Raw genomic sequence first — 16,038 nt, forward strand, 5'->3', positions numbered from 1 at the left:
ATTTAAACCAAAGCTGTCACTGGCCATATCCATGCTAGACCTTTATTTCATTTTAGACAGTCATGGCCTCCCCCACAGAAAACTGGGAAGTGTAGTTTGTGAAGGGTGCTGAGAATTGCTAGGAGATGTCCTATTCCCCTTACACAGCTACAATCCCCAGAAGAGGGGCTGGCTGTTAAATCAGTCTGACCACTGGAACTGTGTCAGGGAAATAAGAGCCTCCTAACAACTCTCAGCACCTTTCACAAACTACACTTCCTAGGATTCTTTGGTGAAAGCCATGACTGTCTGAAGTGAAATAAATGTTTGGCATGGGTGTGGCCACCTGATTAGCCATCCAAACAGCTGTGAGTCTGGCTTTTAGAACACTGACAGTTGGTTCTTACTGAGCATGCCCAACATTATCATTCAGTTCAATGCTAAATTTCTTAAATTAATTAAAAATCAGCCAGACATTTTTTTTAACTTTTAAACTGCAGAAGACGAAGGTGAGAGTATGGAGCAAGGTCAGTAATAGGATTACAGGTACTCTGTGAACATGGCTAAATTTTAATTAATTTCAAGAAATTATGGGACCACAGACAGAAAAAAGTCCAACGGGGTCTGGATTTCCCCCCTCTTATTTTACACGTTGAATTCTCAAGTCTCTGACTGTTTTGTGTATTGCCATGAAAACGTAAAGGGTTGTTAAGCAAATGTTTCTGAGTTCAGACTATTACGTTTTGTAAGGTTTTGTTTTGAAGTGAGCTTATGGGAAGCATTAGAATGGCATGGGGGGTATTTTCAATTTAACATTGTAGAATGTGAAAAATCCACGCTGGCTATAGTATACAGCCACTCTTGTGGTTAGCCATTAAGATTCCACAAGACTCTTGTTTTTGATGCAACACAGCCCTACTGCTCCTCTGGAAATGGCCTTGTATGAGGTCAGTCTATTTGTCCATCTAGCCCAGTATTGTCTATTCTGATGGGTATCAGGGATGAAGGATCTGTCAATTTCATTTAATCCTAAATCCAGTTTTCTTGAAAATTCTTTAGCATTTTAGTGCAAATTTCTCCTAATACACTTTTGCATGCAGTTTGACTAATGTACACATTTTGAAAGCAGTTTCTCCTAATATGATGGATTTTTGTATCTTATATTCACTAATACATTCATTTTTATACACACTTTTATCTAATGTAAGCATTTTTCTAAACACTGGTTGGAGAACAGCATTGTCTTTGTTTCGGTTCTCATATTGTTTCAGAAAGTGTGAATTTGATTGATTTGGCTTTAAATGTAAAATGAATAGAATTTCTCCTCCATCCCTAGCAGACGTTCGTTGGGATCTTAGAGACCTTTCCTATCACCTGCTATCTGGTCCTTTTCACTGAAGATGCTGATTACTGAATGTGAAGCTTGTGCATGTGCTCTACCACTGAACTATGCCCTGCACTGCCCAGCACATTCAAAATTTGCCTTTGCTTTTTCTCTAGTTCTTTGCTAATTACTTTACTGCAATATTACGAGGAAGGCATCCTCTCATCAGTATGCCATACTCAAGGGCTGGTGAATTACAAAGAGAAGCAATATGTACATCAAAACGAGACTTAAGTAAAATATGACATTTGCTCATGCGTTAAAAGCCAGAACATGCATTATCCACTGTTTTAAGACCTGCCTTGGAAACATGTAAATCAATGTAGTGCTTGAAGATGGTTTATATTCTGCACTAGATAGATGCTGTCAGTGTGTACTGTAGGTAAGACCAGTTTAATCAAAATCTAAAGGAAACTATCTAATAAATACACTCCTTATTGTCAAAAGGATAGTGTTTCAGGATAAATATGTTCAGGTAATTTTATTTATTTTTCTAGAATATTTATAGGCGACTCTTCAGCAATGCTCTCACAGTGGCTGCTTGCAAAAAATAATCAAATCACAATGTAACATAATGAGTCATAAAAATACACTAATGTTATAAACAAAACGCCCTAGCCCCTTTTTGAGGTCTAGTGGCTTGGGTTCGCTTCAAAATACTCACTCAATAGAGCTCAAGAACGAACGAAACAAGATGGAGGATGGAGTATATTTATTTCTAACACGTGCACATGGAGAAGTAGCAAGCTAATTCTGACTCAGCTAGGCACAACCAAGTCTTTTATCAACTTTGTTTTACTAATTATGCATGCATCAATATCATCATAATTACATCACTTTAATCCCTGCCCATCTTCTTCTGGTAACGTCCCCTCGCTTCCATATCCATATATGGAACTTGTTTTTCACACTATTCCACCTTGAATGTTGCAACAATATTTGATACTTTTCTACAGTACAGGTGGACATTGCAACTAAAAGCCTGGGACCTTATTTTTGCAAACACAGCTATCTATTGTGCAAATGCAGCTTTAAACAATGATAATGCATGTCAGCAACTTAGCATTTCTCTTTACACACTCACAAGTAAGTTAACTGTCAGCAAATTATCACACAAGCAAGTTGATTGTCAGTTTACTGTGCTACAATTCCAAACAGGCCTAGCACTTTTTACTTTAACCAAACAAGGCAATTAAGCAAAATACATTTTTAATTCAAACAAATAAAGTCCATTGTCACACTAAGACATGGATCAGGGTATCCTTTGCTCGGGAGAGGAAATTTTATTTGAACTGTATTGTTCTTTTATTGTATGTTGTTGAACTGCGTTTTGTTGAAATACGACTTGTATTTTAATATGTATTTTGTATTTTCCTTTTACATGTTTAATTGTGGTAGCCTATGGCTCTGAGCAATAAAGATTCATTTCATTTCATAAAAAATATCAATAAAACAAGACACAGCAGAGCAAAAAAACAAGATAAACCATTAACACTACACCTCCTCAGACACTTAAGAGATGGGGGGGTGCAAGAGAAAAGGCCCTGTGTCCTGTTATCACCCACCTTATATCAGAAGAGATGTAGCTCAGTGGAAGAGCACATGTTTTGAGTGCAGAAGGTCCCAGATTCAGTCTCTGGTATCTCCAGTTAGGGCTGGGAAAGAAACCTGTCTAAAGCCCTGGAGAGTTGTTGCCAGCCAGTTCTGAGCTAGATGGACTAATGGTCTGACTTGGTATAAGGCAGCTTCCTTTGTTCCTATGGTGGTGGGACTTCATGTGAAGGTTCATGTGAGAACAGGTGGTCCTTCAAATAACCTACTGCCAAGCTGTTTACGGTTCTGTAGGTCAGAATCAACGTTTTGAATTGTTCCTGGAAATGAACGAGAAACAAATGTAAAGTTTCTGCCAATATGTGTTCCATGTGTTTGGGTCTAGTTAATCTCGCTGCTGTATTTTGTTCTTACTGTTGAACAGCACATTTCAAAAATCTAAATGAGATTGGAAGCTGTTGGAAAGTGATCTATGCCACTGAGGCCACTTGAACCTCCAGTGATAATAGCACCCATCTAATAGCACTCCTACTTTACACAAGGCTACGGTGAATTTGTTTGAGTGAACATAATTAGCGTAGATGTCTAGGGTATTCTCCCCAGAAAGTTTTCGTTTTAGCAACAAACAATTTATCCCTGCTGGTCACTTTTATACAACTGGATTAATAAAAATACTTGGAACTGGGGTTCCAGTAAATAAACAAGAAAGGGTTTAAACAATCCTAACCTCTGTCTCCTCAGCCGTTGGTATATTTTTTATTTATTGTTGTCTGTAAAATGAAAATCAATAAAAAGTTATTAAAAAAAAGAAGACGAAAGGATTTAAACTATCAGTGAAAAGTAACCATGGGTTCTGTGTATTCAAAGGGATAGCAAACATTTGCAAACTTCAAACCATTAGAAAGAAGGAGGTCAGAATGTACATGAAGATCTACAACTGGAGCCTCAGCTGAGTTTTGTGGAGAAGAAAGTAAAATTATCTTATGAACAATACTTTCAAAGTTAACAAATAAGATGTCAAAAGAAACTAGAAATTTCTGCAGCCATCACAAGTGATAATGCAAAGAAATCTGGGGGTGGGTGGGTTTGATACACTATTGTGTCATGCAGTTGGATCTTACTCTTGTGAAGTAAGTCTCATTGAATTCAATAGGACTTACTCCCAAGCAATCGTGTATGGGAGACTGCCGCTTGATACGAGTGAGAGACCCTTTAAATCAGAGTTGGAGAACCTGTGGCTCTCCAGATATTGCTTGACTACCACTCCTGTCATCCCTGGCTATTGGCCATGCTGGCAGGGAGTTGGGAGTCCAACAACATCTGGTTCCTTGCCACTGCTGTAGTGTAAGCTATAGGGATGGAGATGTTACTGACCACAATCCCTTACTAGAGCTGTTTTCAATCCCATGAAATATTTAATTTATTATTTTATTTATTTATTGCATTTATATCCCACCTTTTCAGCAAGGAGCTCAAGGTGGTATGCATGGTTCTCTCCCTCATTTAATCCCCACAATCAACCTGCAAGGGTAGATTAGGCTGAGAGGCAGTGGCTGGCCCAAGGTAACCCAGTGAGCTTCATGGTCAAGCGAAGATTCAAACCTTGTCTCCCGGGTCCCAGTCCAACACTCTAACTACTACCCCACACTGATTTCATTTTTCAAGTATAAAGATGAAATAAATAGAGAAAATTTCACCTCATCATACCTAGAGAACCCCTAACATATGATTTAGATCTGCTTGACTCACTGTATGATAATGTTAAGATTAGGGATGGGGGAGAAATTAGATTCAGTTTGCATTTAAAGCCAAACTTATCAGATTCACACTTTCCAAAAAAAATATGGGAACTGAAACACAACCATCCTTTGAAATTCATTTATCTGAATTTTGTGATGTAGGTCTTCAACTAAATGATGTTTATGAGTATGCATATATTAGGGTAAAGTGTGCATAAAATGAATATATCAGTGAAAGTAATATACAGAAATCCACCATGTTAGGAGAAATTGCTTGCAAAAATATGTACCTTAGTCAAAACTGCATGCAAAAATATGTTTACTAAAATGCTGAAGAATTTTCAGTAGGATTTTCTTTTTTAAAAAATTGCAAATTGCTGCAGAAATGTGGAGAACTGAATTTAAGGTTGAAAAAATATGAACATCAAAGGCTGGTGTAACTGTTCTATGCTTATTATGCTCATGTGTCTTCTGCAACATGCTTGCCCAAATACCATGACTTGATTTCACTGGATGTGTTTGCTCAAGAGATTTCTAATTAATGGGCTCCCCTCTCTTTTCTCCCTGCCCCTGAAGGTTGAAAAAAATGATGACATTGACCAAAAGATTGAACAAGATGGCATCAAACCAGAAGATAAAGCTCATAAGGCAGCCACCAAAATTCAGGCTAGCTTCCGTGGACACATAACAAGGAAAAAGCTCAAGGGGGAGAAGAAGGGAGATGCCCAAACTACTGATGTTGAAGCTGGCGAGAAGAAGGAGGAAGTCCTTGCCAATGGCCTGGCGGATGTCAAAGCTGCTATTACGGAAGCTGCTCCTTCCGAGAATGCTCTGCTGGCAGATGGCATCAAAGGGGGAAGCACCCCAGCCGATGAGAAGCAGGGGGAGGGCACAGCTGACAGTGGTTCAGAACAACCTGCCCCAAAGGCCACTACTCCTGCTCCCCCGTCGGAGGAAAAGCCCGCTCCTGCTGCCACTGAAACAGAAAGTGCAGCTAAAGCTTCCACTGATAATTCGCCATCCTTGAAGGCTGATGAAGCCCAAGTCAAGGAGGAACCTAAACAAGCCGATGTGCCTGCCACTGTCATTACTGCCGTTACCCCCACTGCTGCAGAGGATGCTACTGCCAAGGCAACAGCGCAGCCCCAAACAGACACGGCAGAGAGTAGCCAAACTGAAGAGAAGACAGGTATGCTAATAATGGCAGGGAGGAAACCTGTCTTAGAGCGGAGTCGGAGTGGTGAGGAGGGAGCTGGGAAATGGGGTTAGCATTATGATTAACCCACCAGCAGCTAATTTTGGGAGTAGCTTTAGAGGCACCAGCCATCTATCCAAAGTGAAAGCTGGGAATGGATTGGCTGTCCTGGGTAATACTGCTCCACAATAGCAGGGCCCAGTTGGCAGCCCTTGGGCAGTGATGTTATTGACAAGGGACTTTTCTTTACATCTTTCCCCTGTAAACTTCATAAAAAGGATTCACCCATATGGAAAATAAACTTTGTTTTCAAACACTGAGAGAGATGTATGTTGAATACAGTTGAGAGAGAGAGACTTTTCAAGTGTCCAGGCTGGAAGTTTTGGGGGTTGGTGGTAGGATCTACCCCCAAGACTTAAACTGCTAGTGATTTCCTTCACTCTATGAAGTGAGGGAATAAATATATCTCTAAAAGAATTCTCAGCACCAAACTACTGTCTCGGTGGAGGTGAGGATGGCATGACAGTCAAGCTGATGTAAAACCAATAAGCTTCTGGCCAGACACATCTTCATTTTTAAATACCTATTGTCCCACTGATTTGGGGAAACACGAGAACATAAGAAGAGCCTTGCTAGATCAGGCCAGATGCCCTCCTAGACAAGCATCCTGGTCTCACTGTAGATATTGAGATGCCTGTGGGAAGTGCGTAAGTAGGACCTGAGTGCAACAGCACTCTTCCCACTTGTGATTCTTAGCAACTGTGATCCAGAGGCATGCCACTTTTAATACCGGAGGTGGTACACAGCCCTCGTAACTAGTAGCCACTGATAGCCTTATCCTCCAAACAGCAATAAACAAATAGAAAAAGATATGGAGCATCAGGTGGGAAGAGCAGCCGAACTGCAACCTATCCATTCTCCTTGGGTCATGTTTTGCTATGGCTTAATTCCAAATGACTTCATTGGAGATGGGCCAGAGATTACTCTGAATCACAGTTCCTGCCAAATAGATCTGTAAATCTCATGAGAAAGCAGTGTCTTTGAGTGGGATGAACTGAATAAGCAAGGACATGTAGGTTGTGTGTATAATAAACTTCACAATTCTGGCTGCCAAAACTAATTTGTTTTGAGCAGAAACTGGAATTTTTTTGGTATGCACAGGCAGAAGAAAAGAGTGGGGGAAAGGATGTGAAGATGGTGCTTAGGGGCATTTGTAATCAATAGGCATGTTGAAACAGGCTGCAAAGCCCATTTGCTCCAGTATAGTCCGATGAATCACTGTGGAATTGTGCTAGAGCAAATGGGCTGTGGAATACGTTCTGCGAAGAGATCCTGGATGTAGATGGCTCATCTTCAGTATTGCAAACATTGTACAACCCTCTACTGATTTCTGATTTAAATATTTAAATGCTTTAATTTGAATTCCTGCATTGAGCAGGGGGTTGGACTCAATGGCCCCTTCCAACTCTTATGCTTCTATGATTCCATTTCTGTCATTTTCTGAATCGGCAAACAGGCAGAAAAAGGTTTGTCTTGTAGTAATTATCGTGGCATCATATGCGAGGCAAGCATGGAAGCTCTGATATGCCATGTGTCAGTTATGATTGTATTATGAAAGTGCAATGCATGTATACATCATGTTGAGATCGCACCAATGTAATTCACTATGGGGTGGCCAGGGGGTCTGAAGGTGTATGTGAGTTGGGTCTAAAGTTGTCACTGAACTTCTCCAGCGAAGTTTTTTTGGTAGAAAGATAACATGAAAAAAGTAAAAAAAAAAAAAAACCAACAAAAAAAATAGAAACTTTGATTCACCAGCTCAGTAATATGTCTGCATTGTTGGCTTGAACTGATTCACACAAAATATTCAGCATCTTAGGCCCCAAATATCTGAAAGGCTGCCTCCGTCCCTACAGCTTCTCTTGGGTAGGATCAGCAGAGGGTGCTCTCTTAGTAGTTCTGCCACCCTCAGGAGTGCAGGCAATGGCAGCCTGGGAATGGCCTTTCTTTTTAGCAGCCCCTGACTCCCTCCCCGCGGAGGTGTATCTAGCATCTTGGTTATACAGCTTGACTTGTGTGCTGAAGACACACCTTTTTACCCTGGCAGTTGACAATCAAGGTATTTTTGTGGGAACCATCTCTTCTGTTTGAGTTAAACTTTCCTGTGCTGCTTTTGCTTGAAATGGTTTTACTTGTTTTTATGATATATAAACTTATTGATTTTAACTGATGTAACCCCTCCTAGGACTTGATAGTGAAGAAATCAATCAATCAAATAATGATTTAATAGAAACGGAGGTGAATTTGGAGGGTCCTGGGAAGGCAAAACATCTGCAGGTATTTCAGGAGGAATTCCCACAGCTCCATTAGGATTTTAAAATCTACTTGAATCACAGGCTCTTTGCACAGTTCACATGCCAGTCTGGAGATCATGCTCTTAGTAAAACTAGACCATGAATTTGACAAGTATATGTATACTTTGCATTAAATAAATGAAATAAAGTCTGAGGGCTTCCCCCTCACTTGGTTAATGGTAGCAAAACCATTGCAAAGCCAATACAAAACATGGTAGGGTTGATTAAAACAAACTGTTGGATAGTAGTGGGACATTTATTGAGCTATTAGTGGAAAACTTATTTTTTTCTTTTTGCTCAGAATTAAGCTGAGCTGGTTCTAAACGAACATGGTCCAATGTTTCATAGAATTGTGATCTCCCAACCCTTCAGGCTCAGCCACACACTCTGGAGAGCTTTTCTAATTCTCAACAGCTTTGCTTCATATACTGGAAATTCTGGAATGGGAAGTCTAGTTAAGTTGCAGTGGCTGCAGTCTGAAGACTAGCAGTTCTCCCCTGCTGGCTCTTGAATATTAGTATAATTCACACTAAGGTAGACCCACTGGAACTCTCCTTCCCTGCACTATACAGCCTTGTATAGCCATTCCATGAAGCTTAGCTCCAATCCCTTCTTTGAGAAGGATAGATGTTGACAAAGATGTTTTTTTACATGGGCAACATCTGTCAGTGTCTCCCATGACTCTGTCTTTTCTTTCTGCACCCAACTTCTTTCCCCATTTCTGATAACTGAATAATCTTTTGGCTAAAAGCTAATTTGTTGGGCATGGCGAAAGAGGGATATGTTTGAGATACATCAGGATGCATGAGCATCCCTGCACAAACTGAAAGGTGCTCAACCTTTCACATGTGCCTCATTCGTGTTTTGCATGTACTCCATGTGAGCCCATACAAGGCCACCACCTGAGCCACCACCTTTCCAGCTGAGGACAAAGACAGGACTGGGACTACAAGACTGGAACTTTCTGCTAGGATAGAAATTGACATTTGGATGGCTTTCTCATTGGGGAAAATTGATGTGAAGAGTATCATTTCCTGCCAGTCCTGGTATCTTCCTCACTAGAAAAGAATTCTGTCTCCACCACAGGTAAGGTTTGTGGCCCAAGTAAAGCTTGGAGGAACAGGGGAATGGGGAGGGTGGCAGATGTAGTGGAGGGTGATTGCAATTAAAAGGTGAGCCGGGCCCCACTTGACTTGCAAACATCTTGCTCACCTCCAAATGCATGTGGACATTTGGACAGGGAATTCTTACTTTTGAGCACTTCTTTTTGAAGGTCTTGACATCTTTAGAGAGAATGAAAGTTCTAGGCTTGCTCCATCTAATCTCCTCCAGAGTCTGACTCCATTCTTTAATCCACTTCCCATAAAGTAGTTCTTTTCCTCCCCCCCCCCTTATTGGCGTGAGGGTGCTTTATGGAATCCATTGTGCATTACTGTCTAGAAGGGGCAAATAAAGACTCAGCAGCATTTCCCAGAATAGACAACTGGCTTGGAGTGTGAAAGGTAGAACTGAGCTTTCGTAGGAATTTCCCCAGACTTCATAGAACCCTGACACTTGCTTTAAAAATCGTCAGTATTATTGTTTCAGTGAGCAAAAGCTGGCATTGTAATTGGTAGTGGAAGGCTGCCAACAAATAAATAAATCCAGTTGGCTACCAGCCACTATCATTGGCTGGCTAATTTCCAAGCACACTTGGCTCCTGCTACTACAAAAAAGGAAGTGCAGGTCATCTTATATTTTTGCAGTAGTGTTCATCTGGAATAAATTTTACTAGTTATTGCCTCAAAATTCTAATTCAAGGACATGATCTCATGGGTGACATTGACAGTAGACATACCCTTCCCTTTGTTTGTCCTGGGTTTAGGGAACCATTATGTCATCTGAAATCAGACAGTATGTAGGAATTGTCTGGTGCATCAAGTAACAGCAATAATCAAGATAATTCAGTACCTCCAGTAACAATAATTTTATTTATTATTATTTGGCACAACTGAACAGGAATGCCTCTTGTACAGCATCCATTACAGTGAGAATGAAACATGCAATTGCACATTTTTTTAAAAGACTTCTTGTAGATGTGGACATGCATCCATCTTTTACCCCCCCCCAAAAAAAAGCTTTGTTAAAACTGGTATTGGATGGGAAGACCAGCCTCCCACTCTTCTAGGGATTGAATTTCTAGGGGTTGTATTTCCTAGTGTTGGAACACACACCCACACAAACTCCCACACACCCACTCACATGAGCTTGTAAAACTAAATTGTTATAAAGTTCAGCAAATAGCTCAGTTTATCCTGAGCTCCATTGCAAGCCAAATCAGACACCGCTGTGCTACTGATTATGTCACCAAAAGTGCAATGGGGAGAGGTCTGTTGACCTTCAACCTGCCCACCTATGAGCCTCCAAGCCCCCTTGTTTGCACACATAACTTATGCCAACTCAAAGGGTGGGATCAAACCTTGAGTGAGCATAGGATTCCAGCTAGCCTCCTACCTTCCCACCTCACACTTTTTGCCCACTGCGCTAGTGGTATGCCTTCAGTGTAAGAACTCTGCCAAAGGCCATGTCCTATCAGTGCATGGTGTTCTGTATGTGTGCATAAAGAGTTTTACAATGGCATTGTGATGTCCTCTGCCAGATTAGGAGGTGACCCTATCCTTCCTGCTGGGTATACAATCATAGAATAGTAGAGTTGGAAGGGGCCTACAAGTTAATCAAGTCCAACCCCCTGCTCCGTGCAGGAATCCAACTTAACCTGAAGATATGATTGTTCTCAAAGCCCCTGCCAAGCTATTACATTTACACAAACTATTCCTCTTAAGCAATAAAAAGATAATTTGTGTGTGTCACCTGGTCTGAATAGGCCAGGTATCATGTGACAACCATCACAAAAATTTCATAGCTATCTGAAGGATAAAGTATGCCTTTGTGCTCAGGAAAGTTAAATTGCATGTATAAAGCTGGCAAAATACATTTTATGTTTTTTTAAAAATGTGAGTGTACTTTTACTCCTTAGTACTTCAATAAGGTTTGAAAGAGCTTTCTTCGCCTCCCCAGCTTCCCAGGTCTATTTAGAGGCCTTTACATCCCAAGAGCCTATAGATAACTTCTCCAGCTGGATACACATGACCATTTGCTCTGCATCCAGTGTGCATCCACTGCTGATTTTTGGAGCTGGGCGCACACTCTATATCTACCCTTTAGTTTCTTGTGAAATACTGCTGCTTGATGCATTGCCCCTCGAACCGACTTTGATCCAAATGGAAAAACGTAAGCCACAGTTCACAGTTAAGCTGAGGTGTGTACATCTGAGACAGCCACAGTGCATACGCAGATAACAGCTTCATGAATAAAAGTGTCGTGCGTGTGTGTTCAGAGGAGGAGAAACCAAACTGGTAATGCACATCGGGCAAAGACATACCTGCCCCTTCTCCGCCCACTGGTGTAGAAATACAGTGGAAGAAACACATGAAACGGCAACAATGGGCAAATGCAACTTGAAACACAATGGGGGGGAAATGACCTTGCTGCATTTTAAGCTCATAATGCTTACATACCCTCCATTCTCCTTTCAGTTTCTGGGAAGAAATGAATTTCCATAGATGATTTTCAAAATGTTTGAAAGGCTCTGTTTTATTTGAAACAGGATAGTGATAGACACATTTCAACTAGCTGAAGTATTACTTGTGCATATAGAATCAACTAGAGGGAATGTTGTAATATAAAATGTATAGAGAAATCTAGATCTGATGTGGCTATTGTATCAGAGTATTAAAACTCCATCCTTTGTAGCTGCTATCACACTGAGTAAATTTAGTTCCTGTTCCTGTTTCACTTGCATTAAATCCAGAAATCTATGTACTGATTTCTATTAAGTGAGCAAACATGTTGGTACCTCTGTAACAGCAATGGAAGGATTAACTATAATGTTCAATCTAGCTACGTAATGTAATTTCTTTTTCGCAAGCTTTGTTTAACAATGGCTGCATATGCACCTGAAGTTGAAATCACGTACAACCTTGTCTTTTCCTGTTCATTTTTGAGTTAATGAAATCCATTGTGATTTCTGGAAACTCTCTTTGTTCTTCCCTGTTTGTTTCTGGTTATTGGCTTTAGTGCTAATTATTAACCAAAATGGAGACAATAGTCAAGAAATCAGAAGAAGGCTAGGACTGGGGAGGGCAGCTATGAGAGAACTAGAAAAGGTCCTCAAATGCAATGACGTATCATTGAACACCAAAGTCAGGATCATCCAGACCATGGTATTCCCGATCTCTATGTGTGGATGTGAAAGTTGGACAGTGAAAAAAGTGGATAGGAGAAAAATAAACTCATTTGAAATGTGGTGTTGGAGAAGAGCTTTGCAGATACCATGGACTGCGAAAATTACAAATAACTGGGCGTTAGAGCAAATTAAACCAGAACTATCACTAGAAGCTAAAATGATGAAACTGAGGTTATCATACTTTGGACACATCATGAGAAGACAGGATTCACTAGAAAAGACAATAATGCTGGGAAAAACAGAAGGGAGTAGAAAAAGAAGAAGGCCAAACAAGAGATGGATTGATTCCATAAAGGAATCCACAGACCTGTACTTACAAGATTTGAACAGGGTGGTTCACGACAGATGCTGTTGGAGGTCATTGATTGATAGGGTCGCCATAACCCGTAATCGACTTGAAGGCACATAACAACAACAAATGAATGATTTGCTAATATTCCCTCCCTCTCATAGACTGCATTTCGCCTCCAAAGAATGATAAACGTATTCTTTATTATACATTCTGATATTATAAATTGGGCTGGGCAATCTGTGGTCTTCCAGATATTGCTGGTCATCATTACTGACCACTGGCCATGCTGGCTGAGTTGGTTTATTTTATTTATGAGTATTTTGTATTACTTTCTGTGTTTTGGTGGAGTGTTTATATTTATTTTTTATTTATTATTTGATTTATATCCTGCCCTTCCTCCCAGCAGGAGCCCAGGGCGGCAAACAAAAGCACTAAAAACACTTTAAAACATCATAAAAACAGACCTTAAAATACATTAAAACAAAACAACTTTAAAAACATTTTTTTAAAAAGCTTTAAAGACAACCTTTAAAAAAGGGTTAAAAACATATTTAGGGGAAAAGTTTTTTTAAAAAAACATATTAAAAAGCAGTTCGAACACAGACGCAGACTGGGATAAGGTCTCAACTTAAAAGGCTTGTTGAAAGAGGAAAGTCTTCAGTAGGCGCGGAAAGATAACAGAGATGGTGCTGGCCTAATATTTAAGAGGAGGGAATTCCACAGGGTAGGTGCAGCCACACTAAAGGTCCGTTTCTTACGTTGTGCAGAATGGACCTCCTGATAAGATGGTATCTGCAGGAGGCCCTCACCTGCAGAGCGCAGAGATCGACTGGGTATATAAGGGATAAGACAGCATCCTGGTCCCAAGCTGTATAGGGCTTTGTACACCAAAACTAGAACCTTGAACTTGGCTCTTGAACCTTGAATATTAATATAATATTGTTATATTTGGCAGGTGGGCCTTCCTAGTGATTTGCTAACCATTCTTAGGAAAGTCATAAGCTTCCTCCCTCTCCCCCTTCCTAATTCTGTATCTTGGTAAGGATACAAAGTGCCACTTAGGTCAGCCTAAGACAGCTTGCTGCCTGAGGTAGAACACCAAATGACGCCTCCCACCCAATCAAGATACATAGTCTCCAAAGCTAGTCAAGTTATCTTCGTACTGGGGCACAAAACCCCATAGGCACCTCTTTGTCAATCTGGCAGGCAAAATACCATATTGATGAATTAAGTTACTTACCATTTGCTGCCTTTTCATGACACCCCAAATCAGCTGCCTGACAAGGCCACCTCACTCTACCTAATGGTAGGGCCATCCCTGATTAGCACTCTCTCTACCAAAAAGTGCAATACAACTAGAGTTGCTGTTATCAGGAACTAAAAAGCATGGTGCTGCTCCATGCTGAGCTTGTTCGTGTTGCCAAGCACCCATTCTATTACCTTTCAGGCATCCAACATATTTATTCTCTCAGTCATTTTAATGGTTTGTATTTTAAATATTGGAAGGATGCTGTATTCTAAATACTGGAAGTGACGTTTTCACTCCTGTTTTAATTGGTATTTAATTATCTTCTTGATGTTCATTGTTTTATTGTAGACATTATTGCTGTTTTAATTTTACAGTGTAAACTGCCCTGGGATAAATATTTTGGGCAGTACAAAAATGCCTTGAATGGATATTGTTAGAATTTGATACTCTAACACAATCCTAATCATTTCAAAAGCACTCAAAAGTAAGTTCTACTTAATTAAATGGGGCTTACTCCCAGGTAAGTGGAGTTAAGATTGCAGAGGGGCAGAGCAATCCAACTCAGGGGAAGCCAGCAGAAGAGGGGCCGGAGGGAAGGTCCATGGCATCCAACTGCCATTCAGGAGTTTTCAGGCTGGCTGAATACTGCCTCAGCCAGAAGCTGCACACGGGGACCAGAAAGTAAAAGCCAGCTCTCACAAATGTCCCTACCAGGAGACGGCACTCTCCAGAGATTTCCATTGTAATTATTTTCTTAGACCAACCTTTTTCCAGGCAGAGCGTTGACCAGATTGGGACCTGCAGGAAAGTTGCAAACATGAGTTGGATGTGGTCTAAGTCCCCCCCACCCCTCCTCTGACACATTCCCAGAAAGCCTCTTTTTCAGGCCTTGTGCCGGCTTCTGCTGGTTCCCCTTCTGCTGGGCTGGGCGTCCCCGGTCGACTCCCCGGCTAAGTTGGCAGGGTCCTGGTTCTGCTGTGGCTGAGCTGGAATGAGTGCTTCTGCTAGTGGAGCCCAGCTGAGCCACGATCATGCCGGGTCACCTGGGGGTCTGCCATATCCATTTCCCCTCAGCCCGGTGTAGAAAGCAGTTCGAATTTTTTGAATTCCCTCCCCTTAAATATTAAACAGGCACCATCTCTTTTTAGTTATCTTTTTAGTGCCTACAGAAGATCCTCCTCTTTCAACAAGGCTTTTAAGTAGAGACCTTATCCCAGTCTGCATCTGTGTTAGAATGACTTTTCTAGATGTTTTTAAAGTTTTTTCAAAAAGATGCTTTGTTTTAATATGTTTTAAAGTCTTTTGTTTTTAATATGTTTTAGAGTGTTTTAGTGTGTGTTTTTGTCTCCCTGCACTCCTAAGAGGAAGGGCGGAATATTAATTTAATAAATTTAATAAATAAATAATAATTTGTGCCCTTAGTTCCTATAAGTTAAGTATGCTCCACCCTGAAAAGCATATTTTTCATCACCAAGATCACCCTTAGAGGAAGATGTAGTGGAGGATGTAGTGTTCTTGTTCCAAAGGGTTTTTCTCATACTCTTCTTCAAAGCTAGGTTATATCTCTTGTGCAGAGATTTCTTCCCCAAGTAACCTGAGCAGCCAAACAGGCTGAGCACAAATATGATTCTGCTAAAAAAAAAAAAAAATGGCCAAGAGATAGATATTATTTTCTAATTTTCTCATAGAAACCAGTACACTAAGTATATCCCAAAGGGAAGAGAGTTTCAAAGATATTTATCTCTGATCAATTTGATCAAAGTTTTCAAGAGCTTGGGAATCTTGCCGCCCTGGGCTCCGGCTGGGACGAAGGGCAGGATATAAATCAAATAAATAAATAAATAAATCTAGGAACTCTCTAATGCAGAAGAGCCTGAAAATTGGCTGGACCCATAGAAATGGTGTACAACTGTTTTTAATGAAAGAACAAATAATTCCCTCTACTGATGTTTATGTTCTATGGTCTAAAGCTATTGGTTGAATGATCGTACAGTAACCTTAAGCTAACTC

General features: G+C 40.6%; 1 protein-coding gene across 1 annotated transcript in view; it reads left to right on the plus strand.

Annotated features, from left to right (window-relative positions):
• The window catches only part of GAP43 (growth associated protein 43), a 93,779-nt gene that overhangs the window by 42,321 nt on the left and 35,420 nt on the right, over positions 1 to 16,038 (plus strand). Inside the window, exon 2 of the mRNA XM_061629548.1 lies at positions 5,230 to 5,842. Coding sequence (XP_061485532.1) covers positions 5,230 to 5,842 — 613 coding nt within the window. The remainder of the gene's footprint in view (positions 1 to 5,229; positions 5,843 to 16,038) is intronic.

This window comes from Rhineura floridana, chromosome 5 (genome assembly GCF_030035675.1).
Source record: "Rhineura floridana isolate rRhiFlo1 chromosome 5, rRhiFlo1.hap2, whole genome shotgun sequence".
Classification (NCBI taxonomy): Eukaryota; Metazoa; Chordata; class Lepidosauria; order Squamata; family Rhineuridae; genus Rhineura; species Rhineura floridana.